Source organism: Conger conger, chromosome 17, assembly GCF_963514075.1.
Source record: "Conger conger chromosome 17, fConCon1.1, whole genome shotgun sequence".
NCBI lineage: Eukaryota > Metazoa > Chordata > Actinopteri > Anguilliformes > Congridae > Conger > Conger conger.
Genome location: NC_083776.1, coordinates 10436499 through 10454289, shown reverse-complemented (window position 1 = coordinate 10454289; position 17791 = coordinate 10436499). Strand labels below are relative to the sequence as shown.

Below are 17791 nucleotides of genomic sequence, written 5' to 3'. Positions count from 1 at the left end.
GGTAATTGTGTAATTACTATTAACATAATATCTACAAATAAGGTAAGTACCAAATGCTTTGATCAATTCAGAATATGAATGATTTTCTATTTTTTTCTGCCAAAACTAGTGGCATGTTTGTAGTCCCCCTGATCAAACCACAATGTGGTTTACCTACAGTATGTGTACATTTATCAAGCCTCTGACACCTGACTAAGACTTTAATTCCCAGGGTTCCTCAGTGTTCATAGTTTGGGGTGTGTGTGAGGGAGGGGGTGCTATTTGGCCCTTTTTTGTGACCTCACCCCCTCACCTCTGCTTGGTGAAGAAGCTCCGGAAGGCGCTGTTGTAGCTCTTGTTGAAGGCGGTGTAGATGAGGGGGTTGAAGAAGGAGTTGGAGTAGCCCAGCCAGAGGAAGACGCTCTTGCCCAGCGGGGGCACCACGGTGCAGGAGCAGAGGGGGCCCAGCAGCTCGGTCACGAAGAAGGGGATCCAGCAGAGGACGAAGACGCCGATGAGGAGGCCCACTGTCAGCGCCGCCCGCCGCTCCTTCTGCTCACGCCACGTCTCGCCTTCCGTCTGGAAGGCCACGCCCACGTGGCGGGCTGCAAAGGCCACCTGGGGCACGTGCTCGGCCTCCTTCACCTGAGGCGCAGGACAGAAACGTGCATCCTCCATTTCTGAGAACCAATATGACAACAGACCTGGGTGAAATACATCATTGTTTTGGATTCAAATCATTTTCTGTGCTTGATTGATCTTGCCTGGTGCAATTGAGCCAACCAAGAGGACCCTGAATGCTGGGTTTGCTCTTTTGAAAGTATTTAAAAGGTTCCAATACATCAGAACAATTATGTATTTGACCCAGATCTGATTTACAATACAAGGACTGGTGGCAACATATTTCAGAATTGTGGTATATAAGGGTGCATTTATGTATACGTAGCCAATGAAACAAACATTTTAAAAAGTACTAAATAAGTCTGAATTGAGGAGCAATGCATGCCTGTGTCTCCTAAGGCTATCCAACCCCTGCGCTTGATGCCTACAGTATCCATAGCTCTACTGACCATGGTCCACGGGAGTTCAGTGAACCTCGGTTGTTATTCAGGTAAGACCACTGAAAACGTTTTTCTAACTTTTCCAACCTAAGCCTACTATCTAGATGGGAACTTGATTTTTCAGGATGTGCGTCAGCCACTGGAGTCAGGCCTTTAAAAAATACTCTTTGTTCTCCAAATGTAAAATTCCACAAGGCTTTATAACTGAAATGACACTTGACTGTCGTGTCTTATTACACCACCAGTTGTGCTTTGAAGTAACTGCACAGAAAGTACTGCGTCACTTACACACCAGACGCACGCTAATCGCAGTGTCCCAGTCCTCTGGAGGGGCCGCAATGGCCCCTTTGAGGTAAGCAATGCGGTTCTGAGTGAAACCCACCTCACAGGCTGACATTACAGCTAAATACATTGCTCTGGATAAGAGCGTCTGCTAAATACCTTCTAATGAAATGTAATGTAAAAATATCTGCATCCCTGTTTGTCTTGCATCACTGCACAAATAACTCTAAACCCCTCTCCTTGCCACTCGAAAGATAGCTTAAGATGACATTTTCTGCTATGGAAACGAGGGCTATATACAATGAAATGTTGAGCAGTGCAGGGGTCATAAAAGCTTTTAATCAATGAATACGCCTCTTTAATTCTGCTCATTCATTCTTTCACTTTATCCAATAATGCCTTCTTTTAAATAGCGTGTCCTCTGACCGGGCTGGTTCTTGAGAGGCAGGAGATATAAGGACAAAGAGACATGAGACGATAAATCTGGAAGGAATTCGACTCGATTAAGGAGAAGGGAACCCTTGATAAGTAGACTTTCACTACTTCACTACTAGTTTTTTTTGGCTTATTCCTGGGGTGGATCAGGATTTCACAACAACTTGTTGATTAATTAGCCTAATCTTTTACTTTTACTGTGGGCTGATGCAGGGGTAAACCAGCTTTGCCATATAAACGGCCATTCATAAAACTAAGCCAGGGTAACAAAAACCAGCATACACACCAGCCCTCCAGGACCATATCTGTGCACCCATATTAAGCAATGACTTGATTAGCAAGTCAAATCTATGAACCTATGGTGATGATAATTATTGTTATGCACTACATTGTCCTAGGGATGATATCCTGCATTTAAAATGTGAAATTTGAGTTTACACATTATATTCATTCTTATATCTGGATTGTCCAACATCTTGTGTGAAATCACACTGCTATTTCCAAACCAGGATACTCGCGGCTACAGCCTTTCAATAAAGAGCTTTCCCCTCGGTGTGTCCACTGCCGCAGGAAATTGCTTCCATCCCCAACATCAAATACAATAGACAACACTCCTCTCGCATGATATCCCCGTCTTCCATCTGTCAATATCGCCTTCTCTGAGACTCGCCTTAATTTAGAAATGTGCCTGCCCTCTGGCCGCCGGCTGCAGGTGAAGGATAAAGTACCAGTTCATTGTATGTAGCCTACAACGTTTATTAACGACAGTATCCCAGAAATATAAAAATACAGCAAAAAATCTACTTGATGGGCAGGCTAACTGATAATACCCCAAGTAAATGTGGTCATTCTGTCAGCTTTTGAGACTTCTTTCACCCTCACCGTGGACTTTTACTCAATTGATTTGGGTGCGATGGCAGCTTACCCTCCAGTATAGCCTACTTGCAATCTTTCTTCCCGCTTGGCTAGCAAACGTAATTGCAAATACCACATTCGGAAGATGCATAACTCGGGACAATAGCAAGCGCCTAAATAGTAGGCTGCTATGTACTGCAGTGGGAATGTGTGGACGCATTTGAGTGCTGCAGGACTGTAACGCTTTAAGTTATTCACTAATAGCTTCTAAGTGGTCTTTAAGTCACTTTTATCCTAACAGTTTGTGTAGTATCGCACATTGAAACTACAAAACAAAAAAAAACAAAAAAACTAACAAACAAAAAAAAAAACCACATAGAATGAGAATTCAGAGCAGTTCCAGTGAGCGCGTGCATGGCGTATTTAGTTACAGGATTTCTTTGGTATCCAGTAAGAGTACCTGTATGACAGTAAATTACCTGTACGACTCCCGGCATGGGTATAACCTCGTTCCTCTTTAGACTGCCAATTCGAAGTTTAGCGGCTTTGTAAATTTTCCAGTATACAAACAAAACGACAGAAAGAGGCACGTAAAACGCCCCGAAAGTAGAGAAAACTGTGTATGATGGTTCCTGACTGACTTGGCAGTTCTCCTCATCAGCGGCGTAAGTCTCTCCCCACCCGAACTGTGGCGAGAGAGATATCACTGCGGACAGAGCCCATGTTACGGCTATCATGATAGTTGATATTTTCTTCCTCGCTTTGAGAGTGTACTCCAAGTGGCGCGTAATAGACCAGTATCGGTCCAGGGCGATGGCAGTGACATTCCAGATGCTAGCGGTGCAGCACAGGACGTCGAACGAGATCCACACATCGCAAAGGACTCTTCCGAAGCGCCATCTTCTCTCCGACAGCTCGTTGACAAGGCTGAGAGGCATCACAAGAGCCGCCACCATCACATCGGATATTGCCATTGATGCAACCAAATTGTGGGGCACTCTGTGGAACGTCTTTACCCTCAATATCGTCGCGAGCACCAACAGATTCCACAAAAATGTCGCAATTATCAGCATAACTAGCAACGTCAGCATAAGGACACTGAACATTGAGACGGTGAGCCTTTGGGGAATGTTTTCGTCCGAGCTGGTGTTTACCCACACTGTCAAGTTAAACTTATCCATGGTGGAATTCCTTGCTCTGACCCGTGCGCGCAAAGTTCTGTGTGCCAGGAAGTCAATGTGCTGTGGGCATTGGGTTAGAGAAACGATGTCGTTGCGAGCCAACGAAAAAAACTGGCCATCACTTTTCCAGTCATCGAATTGATTCCCTCTCACGTAGGACTCTGGGATAACGGAGCATTTATCTAAGCAATGTCACCTCCTGTGCGCGCTTGTCATCATTCGACCGCACCACTGGGAGACGGTCTTGCTGTCTTATTTCCACTTCAGAGCTTTTTAATAAGATAATTTGGAGGATGTAGGCTACCCACAGAGATGCGCGAGCAGACATACCAGAATATGCAAATACAACTGAAAAAAATAGATGGCACGTCAGTAGATAAAAGGATCCCGATTGCGGACCAGCTCAAACATCAGTCGTTTTGAGAGCGCAATTTCAGCATCACTGGTCCTTATTTTTCGCATCAGTACCAGGTTATTTGTAAACCATTATTCTTTGGCACATTCCAGGAAGGGCTCACTAAATTAACATGACTGACAACTCTGCACTACAGGAAATAGAAGATGTACTGCCAGCAGTGTATTAGCATGTCCCTTTCAACCATCTACAAACTGCAACACGAGTGAATGAAAAAGACGGACGCTTCCAGGCATTTTCAGGACGCCAACTCCAGTGACACACTGATGATGGAGCTTATCATTTTCGAGCGTTTTTCCAAGTAAAGTGTAGTTAAATTAGCATCGAAATCGAGATCACAGCCCCCGCAATCCACTTCTTCGCGCCTTAATAAGTAGCCCATTATCGACTGCTGTCTTTATATCGAACAATTTTCAAGACTAGAAAGACATGCAATTTCAGAGATTTTAATCGAGGCAAGAAGACACATAAGTGTTAAAATAACACGAATTGCTCTACAACACATCCATTGTACATGTTAGTTTGAATAAAACTACGGCATTTTCAGCTAAATATTAATCTGTACATTTTCTCGTAAAAACAAACAAAAAAATATTCAATTAACTGCAGCCACGAAGAGAGATAAAAGTATGGTATTTTGCTGCAGTTTGCTTTAATGGGAAGCGCCTCGCATATTACATTTAAGATCATCTCCAGTCTCGATGGCAACCACAAGGCTGCCTGGCTGAAATGTAATTACCACTTCCCCAAATGTCAACATCGGAAAGCAGATTCATCTTGCATAGGGAGACGTAGATGCCAATTCATCAGTTTATGCGAGCGCGTTTCCCAATCCTTATGAGAATGGTAAATGGTCTGCATTTATAGAGCGCCTTTGTAGAACAAGTCCTGAGGTAATGGCATTTTGGAAAAAGTTATTCTGGCCAATGAACCCCCACTCGAGGGAACAGCGGGCTATGATCTAATCCAGAGTTCCCAAATTTTAACTGCCAGAAATCCACTTGAATATCAAATAAATTTTCTGTGGTCTGCACAATTCAAATATGGCATTTGATGTTCAGTGTTCAAATATGGTTTAAGAAATAATGCATGTCAAAACAACCGCCTACAAACATTACAGTTGCATCGAACAAGCCACCAGTGGGTCCTGGCGTATAGTTTGGGAGCTGGTGATGTACTCATACCTTCTGAGATTACCCACATTACCATTCAGTGAAAGGTAGTTCAAGAAAAGCTATAGATAAATATTTAGTCATAATACAGATGCACATCTTCTGAAATACGCACCACAATGGTGTAAAAAAAAAAAGGATCACAACACTATTCTGGAGAACATTGTGTAAGCCATCCTGGTCCATCATGAGAGTACATGTGTAGGCCTCCTAGAGTGACAGGAGATTGTGGTGGTGGGCAGTGGATGGGTTTCCCAACCACACTGGGGAGGGAAGCAACCAGCCGCCTCACCGGGAGAACTGCCTCTTGTCACCACCCTTGCCCTTGCCGACATGCTTGAAGATCTTTGACTTGTGGACGTTCTTGGACTTCTGGTAGCCGAAACCACCGCCCCCACCACGCTTCTGCATCTTCACCCCTCTGCTGCTGTGGACGTCTGGTGGGGGAAACTGGGTTAAGGGAAGCCACTGCAGAACACTCAGGACAGGCACGGACAGGACCCGTAATTAAGCTAGTGTTAGTGAACCGTCTGTGTCAAAGATGCACATTTGCCTTTGAGTCTTAGAGGGGCCAAAGCCTTGGTGTCTGCCTTGGTATAAGCCCCTGATACAACAGTGGTCTGGTATTGAATCTGGACCGTACCAGTACCAACTGTGGCTGGTAGCCACATCTCCTAACACACCAGCACGGGGGTTGGTTGCAACCGTCACCATCGCAGGAAACAAGAGTTAAGATTCATTCAAGCCTGTAAACAGACATATTTCAGCCAGAACATCATCCCACTTGGCAAAGTAGTTTTCACAGTGACTGCGAGGCCTGCGGGATTAAACATTGGAAGCTTTTTGCATTTCTTTACAACAGCCATCTGGGTAAACCGTAATTTGCAGTCCTAGAAAACCATGGGCACACCATCTGAGCTTGAAACGGATAATAAATCAAAGCTAGAATACTGCAAACAATCTAGGAGCAGACACTCGTTGGAAAATGGCAATTCTTTGGCAGCATATTGTCACGTCTTTTCATAACAAGTAGATGTCAGTCAGTTTTGTCTGATTGGCTGGGCCTGGTAGGGGGGCGCGAACGGCACTGTGAGAACAGAAATATTTTCACGCTCCAGTCTCCACTCAGTGCTGCCGCCAGCTCTCCAGAGACAATAACGTCTTTCGCTGCACGTCACTGTCTGTCTGGCTAAACTTCCCACCACCCAGAGCGCGACACCAGATTTTAACACATATTATAGCAGGATTCACACCCTAATACAGTCTTCTATATATTCTCAAGTCTTTTAATTGATTTTTGCTTGCATTTTCCTCCCTCACCAAGCAAGTGCTAGCATACCAAATAGATGCACACTTAATAATGACTTTATAATTTTAAAATATTTTAAGTGCTGTTAATTACGTTGACAGAAAAAAGGACCGCTTGCTTTGCAGGAAAGGATACTGAGGTCAACATACGGTGGCACTTTGAATCCAAAGGACTGTGCCACCATAGGGAGGTTGAGAGTGTTGACGCTGTAGATCTGTTTGAGGGAGTGAGAGTCGTACGCCCTCACGTAAGACTTGTAAGACTCCTGGGCAGATTTGTGCAGGTAGTAGTTCTTCTCAATCAGTTTCTCCAGCTGCAGACAGACATTTGTGTTCAAGGCCAACATTTAGCACACATTCACATTTAACCAGTGCAATATGACAGGGGAAGTTCACTAAATGAACAGCATGTTTTAGGGTGAACGTACCTTTCAGGGCAAAATTCCACTTTTTAATCATGATTTTTTTTAAAGTATTCTGTGATATGCCCTAGTGTATTTGTATACACGCCCTAGTTCTTCACAAAAATTTATATAATTCTGCATGGTTTATCCCATCTTGCTGCAGACGCAGAATTAAGTACTACCTCACATTAAAGCAAAATGGTTAGTCTACAACAGCAGCTGTAATTAAACAGTACAGAAGGTGGGCTCTTCAAATAATAATACAAAACGTCAATCTTCACAATGGTACGTGGGCAGAATTTTGTGGAGCTTTGTAGCATGCAGTAGCAACTTCATTGTAGACTATTAATTCATCTCTTTTTATTTTCTCTGAAACTATTCAAGTTGCCAAGACTTTTCCCAAACACTGCTGTTATTTTTATGAATGTTGACAGGACTTTATTTTTGGACAGTGGCCATACATATCAATCACCGCTAATAATGCAAATACTGAAGGCATACCTGGGACTGAATGTCTGATATCTTACTCCAGGAGAAGTCAAACTCACTCAGTGGTACCTGCACAAAGGTGAAACAAAGGTCAATAATGTAACAGTAAAACAATCCTGCTTTGTGATACAGGCCTCAGTGGGCCTGAGATACAGAGCATGTGTATAGAAGAGAACCTCTTCACAAGTAAACAAGCTGACAGCCCTGGACTCCACATCCACATACAACAGCTACCCTGAAAAACTAGTGCTTGCAAAACAGTGGTTATGTTTGAAAATTTAAATTGGTAAATAAATAAATTAAGTGGTCCAATGAGAGCAGTTCTTCACTCTACCAAAGCAGTAGCCCTTCCTACTCCCTTTCCTATTGTAAATGAAAAACGTTATTATAATTATATTATTCTAGTTTCAGTGTGTTTTTGACGAGTCCACATATCTTATGAGCAATGAATGATATGAGATTCCCAGAAGATTCTGGTGTCTACAGGCTGTATAACGGCGGCTACAGCCAGCTCTATCACCTTGGCCTGCTTCAGGAAACGCAGGAAGCCCAGCTCTTCAGGCCTCAGAATCAGCAGGGCGTGGCCTCTCCCGTTAATCCCGCGAGCCGTTCGCCCCACCCGGTGGATGTATTCCTGGGAACGAGAGAGTCATCAAAATGGATTCCCCCCACGAAACTCAACTTTCGGGAAAAACCACACAGAAACATTCAACGCTGATCTTTCTGATCCCACAGCTGAGAAGGTAACTGAAATCAAGAGATCCTTCCAGCGATTAGACGCGTCTGAGCCTGCAGTGACATTCTCTTCGCGGTTACCTTGGGGTCATCGGGCGGGTCGTACTGGACGATCCAGTCCACCTCGGGAATGTCCAGGCCTCGAGCCGCCACGTCGGTGCACAGGAGGATGCCCGTGTCCGCGTTGCAGAACTGGAAGAAGGTGGTGGTGCGCTTGGTCTGCTTCATTTTCCCCTGCAAGATGCCATCAGATCACGTCACATACCCAAAACAGCAGAATAACAGCCAGAGTATTACAAGCCATGGTGCTGCATTAACTCAAGTTGCATTGCAGAACCAAATATGCTGAACAAGGGGTTTTAAGAGGTCCACTGCCTTACCCCCTGCAGTACACCCAATGATGAGTTACAAAACATTCAGTCAATAGGACACAATGTTAAATTGTAATTTCTTACTTTCTATAGTATAGTTGTAGATGTGTAATGTGCAGGCAGCTTTCATTTGAATTTGTCTTAGCATGGAGAAATGCTGCCATTTCAAAATGGCAAGAACAACAAGCTTCATGTTTATGGGCATAAAACATGGTCTGAGCCAGCTATATTTCACAGTTCGTAACCAAGTCAGGCGAGGTCAACGCTCACTCACATGAATAGCCATGACAGGCAGGTCAATGTAGTTGAGGAGCTCATAATGGAACTTGACCGACATGCAGGAGGAGAAGAAGACCATCAGCTTCTTCTTACGGTTCTTCTTCAGGAAGGTGAAGAGCAGAAGAAAGCGCTTCTCTGAGGGACACACCACGTAGCCCTGGAAACAAGGAAAAACATTTACGTTGGACATTTCATAATCTTCAAAATCATGAAAACAGAGGGGGATAGTTTAAAAAGTAGTTGAAAAATCTACCTCATCGGCACTTTGAACCTGACTCGGGATTAGTGCATCCAACCAAACCTTTTCACAAGTATGGACCAGACCGTTACCTGCTCCAGGCCGTCCACAGTGGCCGACTCCTTGTTGTCGTCCACGCCCACATACAGGGGCTCCTTCTTGAGCGAGATCCTGGCCAGGTCTTCCACTTTGCGTGTCTGCGTGGCTGAGAAGAGCATGGTCTGTCTCTTCTCTGTCGGGGGGGGGGGGGGGGAGAGAATGCACAACATGAGGCATCAGTAACCATCCTAGAGTGAAACATTTCGACTCAAAATAGGACAGGATGCGAGCGTGCGCTACAATGCTGGACGTTTTCTCGCCGGGACGAATGACACGCTTTATCACAAGCTTCCCGTGAACGTGGCGAGTGCGGCTGGAAGCAGTATTTACTTTGCCACCTGACTGCGTGGGAGGATTCTGCAACATTCGCCGGTTTCGCCGATGTGAGAACGACTGACATACAGTCACGAGTATCCTCCGTACTGCTGGCACACCCATCTTTTATACCGTCGGTCAACTTAGGCTTTCAGAACAGGAGTGTGTGGATTCATTAGCCCACCAGTGACACCAAAAACCAGCAGACACTGTGGCTCATCAAGCCTGCCAATCCCTTTAGTGCAGAAGCACCTTCCATGAAATGCACAGAAAACTAGCAGACACTGTGACCATTGGGGACAGATCCCTGGCATACATAAGTACCTTTAGGTCATTAAAATCCCCAATGACCCGTGTCCTCAGCCCAACTAAACTCTACCTGCCATAAAACATGACTCCACTCTTAACGGTCTTTCCAGTTCCAATTACTCAATTGATTCTCAGTCTTCATTTTATACACAAATCTGCACGCTACTCTAGAATATCATACAGCAAGTGATTTTATCCCACGTACTTGGCAGCAGTTTAATGATTTGCTTCAGTTCCTCTTCAAATCCGACTTCTAGAATGCGGTCAGCTTCGTCGATGATTAGACACTGGAGGTTCTTGTACATGAAGCCAGCAGTGTTCTATAAAAAAAAAAAAAAAGAAGAGCAAAATGTAAACCTAAATTTCTATTTATAAAATAGAAAATTAATCCTAAGGCACTGTTGGTTGTCAAAGCTCTTAAAGGCCCACAGAAAATGTAGCATTCCCATTGGTCCAAGTAAACTGAAGAAAAATAACAGTGCTTGTAAAGTTCACATGGCATTACATGTGCGTTTTGTATCCAATGAGTTAATTAGAAACAGACTCCCAGTACAGTGTGGGTACTTTTAAGCACAGAGTATTTCTCTCACACAGAACTGGAGTGTGCGATATCTGCAGCTCTGTCATCTATGATGGTTCACTCCTGTACTTGACCACAGTAAAATCTTTAGGATACAGTTGCAGTCTGTGGGGGTAGCTGGTGGCACAAAACTCAGAAAGGGATCGGGCCTGGTCGTGCACCCTGCCCTAGCCGCGGAGGGGTGAAGTGTGGTTACCTGCAGGTGGTCCAGCAGTCGGCCGGGCGTGGCCACCAGGATGTTGACCCCGTTGGCCAGCTTCTGGGCCTCGGCTGAGCGGTTGCTGCCCCCCATGATGAGGCCGTAGGTGTGAACATGGTGGGTCATCAGCTCCTTCATCACCCCGTACGTCTGCATGGCCAGCTCGCGCGTAGGTGACAAGATGACCACCCCCGTGCCTGGAGGAGTGGGCACAGCTTAAATAACACCAAATAACACCCCCCTCGCCGAACAATAGAAACCCCTCCACTTCCATTTCAACACTCCCCATCTCATTTAAAGAGTTTATAAGAGTTGGAAAACATTTGTAACACTGCATTGCAACCATTTTGAATACAAATGCTTACATTACATTATTGGCATTTGGCAGACGCTCTTATCCAGAGCGACGTACAGTTGATTAGACTAAGCAGGAGACAATCCTCCCCTGGAGCAGTGCAGGGTTAAGGGCCTTGCTCAAGGGCCCAACGGCTGTACGGATCTTGATCTTATTGTGGCTACACCGGGATTAGAACCACCGACCTTGCGTGTCCCAGTCATTTACTTTAACCACTACGCTACAGGCCGCCCCGCTTAAAAATCCTTAATACTTAAAATCCTAACTTCCAATAAGGTTACTGACGACGCATGTGTGAAAACGGCACTCCCAGTGCACAGCAGTTTCAGCCATTCCGTGTACATTTACATTTTAGTCATTTGGCAGACTCACAAGTGCATAGGTTCTACCATAAGTCACAGCATCACATCCAGAACTAGCAAAATACACATGAAATGCTGTTCTAAACATAGTTGTCATCAGAAGTGCATTTTTTTTTTGTTAGACAAGGATAGGGATATCAGAAAGGAGGGGCAGGAGAAATCAGGAGGGAGGACTAGGAGCAGGTTAGGGCCCAGAGCAGAACCCACCAGCATGCGGCTTCCCTTAGGATGGAACGACTGGAAACTGGAGTGTTTTTGCACTGGGACTGCCGTTATAAGGAGAAGGGAATAAATATCTCACCGTTCCGTGGCATGAATTTGAGTTTATAGATTAGCTCGATGGAAGGAATCAGGAACGCCAGTGTTTTCCCGCTGCCTGTTTTGGCTGCAGCCAAGATGTCCCTGCACAACACATTCCCAAAATCAGATACACGGCCAGGACAACATCATAAGCAACAGTAACACACCACCTTTGAGGACACCATATGGTGCTTTAAAACGAGTGAAAACAAATACAGCCTTTAAAGCAGGTGCCATAAAACCTGCCAAAGGTTTGACAGCTTTAATATCCACAGCGATTTAAACTGAACACACACACACACAACCTGGATTTAACCCATGACAATTTATCTGGAGTGGAAAAAGCTGCAAACCCATCTTGGTAAAAGGCTGAAGTCCAGGGCTTTGCGATGGGGATTCAAACCCATACCGTACTGGGTAGTCAGAACTCACCTCCCTTCCAGCAGAGGTCGGATGCTTTTGTGCTGGATCTCGGTCATGTGTTCAAAGCCCATCTCCTTCACACCCTTCAGAGTGCTCTCGCTCACTGCCCCGGCTAGGGAGGCAAACGAGGTGTCTTCAAAAGCACCTGCGTGAAAGAGATAAAGACTGATTGGTAAGCAAACGCTAAGTGTCACAAACGCACTGGTCAGTGTTTTGTAGGCACAAAATATTCTTATCTTCCAAAGACACGCAAAACATCGATGTGTTATAGGCATTCTGTCAGGCTTCTTTTTAACCAATAATACAGCTGTATGAATACCTGTAAGTCCTAAAGGAAGCTGTGGGCCATCCTCAGCCTCCTCCTCTTCCTCCTCCTCCTCCTCCTCATCACCAGAGTCCTTTCCGTCTTTAGATTCCTCCTCCCCATCTTGCTCCTGTCCAGGATCTACTTCCTGAGCAGGTTTCTCTGTGGTCTCTTCATCTTTCACCTCCTTTTCTGGCTCCATTTCTTCATCCTTCTCATTCCCATCCTCATCCTCCTTTTTGGCTTTCTTTACACCTTAAGAAAAAAAAATAGTCCCGTCAATAGCCATATCAGGCACAGAAGTGCTCAGTGAAGACAAAGTTAGGTCTCTAAAATACAGCGAATTGTCTGAAGATATTTTGATTCTGCTTCAAACAATTAGTGACGTATTCCTTCATTTGTCTCCCTTAAAATAGACTACTCCATAATAACAGGTCTCAAGCTCGCTCATACCTGTCGTAATAAATTGTAGCCTACCTGAGGTATCAGCATTGCCAGCGAGTTTCCTTTTCTTCTTTTTCTTTTTCACGGAACTTGCAGTCGCATCGCCTCCCTCCGGAGATGCAAGTTCTGTGCCGTCTTTCTTTTCCACAACTTTGGCAGCCTCTGGCTCAGTCTCTCCATTGGTTTCATCACGAAGCTGCTCGGTCACATCACTGACACACTCTAGGAAATGGGGTAACAAAAACCATAAGACGGGCGATCTGAACAGAGGCTTCCGGGGCTTCCAAACGGTCATTTCTTCAGGTAACCTTATATGACACCCAAGTAGATCAAATACCGTGATTGAGTGGTCTCAACTTCACGAATTGAATAAGTAGTCAACCCAATTAAAGCTCAACTTAAACGCTCCAAGTCAAAGACCACATGTTTACCTGCTGAAATGGTTCAATGCGCTCAGTTTACTGAAAATAATAATTATTACTGTAATTATTACAATTATAACAATTATTATTTATGTTGTTTTGTTTTACAGTGCAGCGATCTAAAAATGAAGACTCCACAACACTAGTGTTAACTAGCATTAGCCGATAGTGAATTACAACACATGCCAGCCTGAACGACTGAAGCTAACCAAACTCAACCTTCAGATGACGGATTTTTCGTATCAATATAGCGTATAAAGTGTAAACATTACCATCTTCATCTGATTTTTCTGTCTGCTTCTTGAGTAAGTTCCGTTTTTTGTTCTTTTCACTCCTTTTTTGAATCTTCTTCCGAAGAAGCTTCATCTGTAAGTCTGCCATGTTTTCCAGAGAACACGTGCAAGAGCTTTTCAGGACCCCGGTAAGTCAACTAGAATGCCTGCGCTAAAAAAGACCCATTGCTACTGTAGATTTATGCCTGACTAAAAATAAACCTTTACCGAAAGTGTGGGGGTTTACGGTTAGTACACGAAAATACGCATGCACTACGTATTCACTTTGAAGTATATCGAAAAGCATGTTCAGGGATGTTTTTGTTTTGTCTGTTTTCGCAATTGCGCGTAAACATTGACATGAAATGGCAGTATCGTTAGAGGTTAATAGCTAACTAAAACGTAATTGTTAGCCAACAAATGATATTGGCCGCGTTTCCCGAACGCGTTAAGAACGTTCTTAAGCTAAGAACGTTCTTAAGGACCTTCTTAGGCCTCCCGAAAGAAGCAAACGCGTTTCCCGAAACGCCTTCTTAGCCTAAGATGATCTTTCGTCAGAAGGTTTTGTAAGAAGGGTCCGGAGCGTTCTTAAGAGCCTTCTTATCTCTTAAGAACGTTCTTTATCGGGAAACCCGGCCATTAACGTTTTATTGTAAAACCTATTTTGTGAAACGCAGAGTTAGTGACCATACATGACCATTTTGGGACTTTCCTAAATTATTTCAAAAGGAAAGGAACGCTTCGTTATTAAATAAATCCCCTGTAGGCTACATTATTATGAAGGCACGTTCATGTGTGCCACCGAAGTTTTATTTCAGGAACCCCTGTTGCAAAAAAAAATAAAAAATAAAGTTAAAATGGAAGCAGCAAATGCACCACAAGATGGCAGCAAACTCTCAATGCCATTCTGATGGTCTCGGCTTGGCAACAACATCCAGTGTTTAGTTGAATGTAATTCTGCCTCACATTTGAACAGGCAGGAAGTGTTTGGATAATTATAATTACTCGTTTGATAGTACCTGTTTATTGAGTGAAAATGTATACCGCATGCGTTTTTTGAATAAGTAGATGAAGACAATATTTTTTTCAAAGCTGGGAGCAAATGTGATCAATCTGTTTGGGTTTAAGCTGTTAAATGTGATGTGCCAGTAGCCTGTGTATTAGCCTCTGTGAGAAATGTGGTTCCATGGAACACTGACATACTGAGAAAGATTAAACCTCCTGCGGCAAAATAAAGTTAATGTTCAAATGTGATTTATCAACATTGCAAATGTACACAAATGTTGCGCAAATCATTAGAAATGAAAGGATAACTAAGAATGATAAATGGACTGCATTTACATAGCGCTTTTATCAAAAGTGCATTACAAATGATGCTCCTCATTCATCCATTCACACACACACTTACACACCAACGGTTGTATATCTACAGCGCTGTCCTTTTGGAGAAGCACAGTGATTAGCCTGTGATCAGAAAGATGTTGAAAATGCATCTCCCATTGACATATACCTGACTTTGACAGAACTACAGGTGCTTATGTAACTGTTGGTCAAGCTGTTTCTAAGTGAGTAATGTTTTTTGACACACTTGTATCTACAATTGGTCTGCAAATGGTAGGGAGAGTTTCCTCATGGGTCATTCTGTGAAAAATCAGCTAGACGAGCTGGGAGGTGACCACTCCAATTTTGCTTAAATTTTGTGTAAATGTTATTTTTTATATTCAATAGAGAACATGCAAAACATTAGCCTCATTGGATTTGTCATTCGAGAGATATTGGCTCTTATAAAAGAGGGCGGTGGCACCCAAAAGGTGGAAATTGGGGTTTGTAAATGGAGATCCTGTTTGAATGTATCAAAACATGCCTAGGCATTGCAGTATCAACTCAAGTTTTTGTACATAAGTAGGTCTATTATACCTTTTGAAGAACTTCCATTCTGATTGGGCACGTTCTACCTTACTATCTACTGATCTATGTGTTTTTATGTAGGGTCCAATATGGGTCGACATTGTCTCCTGAATGTTTGGTCATTCAAACCACATTCTAACACTCTCATGTAGGTTAACATAAAATCTCAATGGTGAGGTCAGGAAGTGATTGAATTCTGAAGGAATGCCCCTGATATTATTAGTATGTTTCTATTTAATTGTACATTTGTATCTCATCATCACTAAAGTAACATAGTAGTGCTAGCATTAGCACTATTAAACACTGTAGATCCACACAAGGCACCGTTGGTTTTCTGTTGAAAAGCCAGCAGTATTATTTGGATCTTATCCCAAATACTTTTACTGCTGTGTTTGGAAGGATGGCATGCCGCATATGCAATTCCATATGCCACAATTTTGATTAATTGTCTTTGAAATGAATCTTCCGCTCCTGGATGCAAATGAGTCTGATATTAATATCTCACACAAAATGACTTTTCTTTATGCATGTGTTTATTCCCCACACAACTCTCTCACACTTCATTGTGTCATTATCCTGTCAATCTTTCAGGGATTTGAGGAGAGACAATGAAATGTTGTTAGAATTAAAGAGCTTTAGCTGAGATTGCTGACACATGCGCACACACGCGCACACATTTGTCAGACAGTTTTTGGCTAGACTATATTTCAAATATTAAATATTGATAACCCATATTTATGAGGTTGTATGCAGGCAGGTGGCGGATGACTGCTTCTCGCACAGATTATGCGATTGTCCTCCACAACTAAAATAAGAGTCCCTTGTGTAAGGTTTTAATAAAGTTCCTCTGTGAAATTGATACTGATCACTTCCTATATGATCCTTCATTCAATGCCTTGGTGAAGGTGTCCAAAGTGGGTAGCCTACATCCAAGCATGGCCCCTGTAGCCTGCTGGTCAAACATGGGCCATTACTTTACCAAATATGGCCAGGAGAACTCCACTACAGAATTCATATGTAATTATTATTCAGTTAATTATTTGGGACCATTTTCCCCCCAGCACGCAAGTGCAGGACTGTGGGTGTGTGGACTACCGGGGAATGGTGTTTGATGACTCCCTTTGAAACATGAGGACCACACTTTGCTCTTCCCCTCCACCGCTGCTGGGAGCTCATGTTCTCCTCACCCGCGTTCCCTCAGCAGAAACATGGGCCAGCGCGCGTTTCAGACTTTGTTGAAAAAGGCGGCTCATGCTGACGAGGGCCAGATGTGATGGAGAGGCCTGTCTCCTTTAGTTAAGGTGATTTTCCAATGCCTCAGCAGGGCTGGGAGCCTCTCCCAGGATGAGTCTTAAGCACAGGAGCTTAAGTGACTGGGGACTGCGCTCGGAGACAGTTTCTGCTTCCCCAGCAAACTCGGGAGAGAAAGATACCCACGTCAAGATAACATCACAAAAAATCGCACTGCTAGTGGTGAAGGATCATTTTTAGATTTTAAATGCAGACCTCATGACTCTCCGGTCCTGCATCTGGTGATCTTACCAATATCAGTTATGTGTTTCATTGTGTAGTTTTGTGCATTGCCAGTCAGGGGTGCCAGTAATTCTGGGGCCCACTGTACAGTCATGTGAAAAAATTAGGACACCCTATGGAAAATTGTGTTTTTTTAAACATTTTTAGACATATGGATATTTAATCTCAATTTTAACAAAACTGAGAGATTCAAGTAATATAGCTAAACAATCTCAAAAGATTTTGAAATCAGCCATTCCACTCTCCGGAAAATAGTCTACAAGTGGAGGACATTCAAAACAACTGCCAACATGCCCAGGTCTGGCCGTCCAAGCAAGTTCACCCCAAGAGCAGACCACAAGATGCTAATAGAAGTCTTCAAAACCCCTAAAATGTCATCACGGGACCTACAGCAGGCTCTGGCGACTGTTGATGTGAAAGTGCATGCCTCTACAATCAGAAAGAGACCGCATAAGTTTAACTTTCATGGGAGGTGTGCAAGGAGGAAACCTTTACTCTCCAAGAGAAACATTAAGGCCAGACTGAAGTTTGCCAGAGATAACATTGACAAGGACAGGACTTCTGGAATAATGTTCTTTGGACAGATGAGTCTAAAATTGAATTATTTGGACACCAGAACAGAGGACATGTTTGGCGCACACCAAATACAGCGTTCCAGGAAAATAACCTCATACCAACTGTGAAGCATGGCGGTGGAAATGTCATGGTTTGGGGATGCTTTGCTGCAGCAGGACCTGGCCAGCTCACCATCATAGAATCTAT

General features: G+C 43.7%; 2 protein-coding genes across 2 annotated transcripts; both read right to left on the bottom strand.

Annotated features, from left to right (window-relative positions):
• Window positions 1-288: 288 nt before the first annotated feature.
• Window positions 289-3937, bottom strand: LOC133117076 (5-hydroxytryptamine receptor 5A-like). The gene is made up of 2 exons (XM_061227183.1): window positions 3092-3937; window positions 289-624 (listed from the first exon to the last, which is right to left on the bottom strand). The coding sequence occupies exons 1-2, from the start codon at window positions 3791-3793 to the stop codon at window positions 289-291; spliced, it is 1038 nt and encodes a 345-aa protein (XP_061083167.1). The 5' UTR covers window positions 3794-3937.
• Window positions 3938-4638: 701 nt separating this feature from the next.
• ddx18 (DEAD (Asp-Glu-Ala-Asp) box polypeptide 18) lies at window positions 4639-13725 on the bottom strand. Its single transcript, XM_061226267.1, has 14 exons — window positions 13589-13725; window positions 12928-13116; window positions 12466-12705; window positions 12156-12291; window positions 11725-11825; window positions 10704-10903; window positions 10133-10247; window positions 9297-9436; window positions 8962-9123; window positions 8398-8550; window positions 8102-8215; window positions 7594-7650; window positions 6825-7002; window positions 4639-5817 (listed from the first exon to the last, which is right to left on the bottom strand). Exons 1-14 carry the CDS (start codon window positions 13695-13697, stop codon window positions 5669-5671), a joined length of 2043 nt encoding a protein of 680 aa, XP_061082251.1. The 5' UTR covers window positions 13698-13725; the 3' UTR covers window positions 4639-5668.
• Window positions 13726-17791: the final 4066 nt, after the last annotated feature.

Bases quoted from the DNA above. Each gene is read 5' to 3' on its own strand.
- LOC133117076 (XM_061227183.1), bottom strand. From the start codon at position 3,793: ATGGATAAGTTTAACTTGACAGTGTGGGTAAACACCAGCTCGGACGAA. The intron at 625-3,091 runs GTAATTTACTGT...CCTGCGCCTCAG, and splicing joins CCATGCCGGGAGTCGTACAG to GTGAAGGAGGCCGAGCACGT.
- ddx18 (XM_061226267.1), bottom strand. From the start codon at position 13,697: ATGGCAGACTTACAGATGAAGCTTCTTCGGAAGAAGATTCAAAAAAGG. The intron at 13,117-13,588 runs GTAATGTTTACA...CCCATTTCCTAG, and splicing joins AGAAAAATCAGATGAAGATG to AGTGTGTCAGTGATGTGACC. The intron at 8,216-8,397 runs GTAACCGCGAAG...TCTCGTTCCCAG, and splicing joins ACCCGCCCGATGACCCCAAG to GAATACATCCACCGGGTGGG.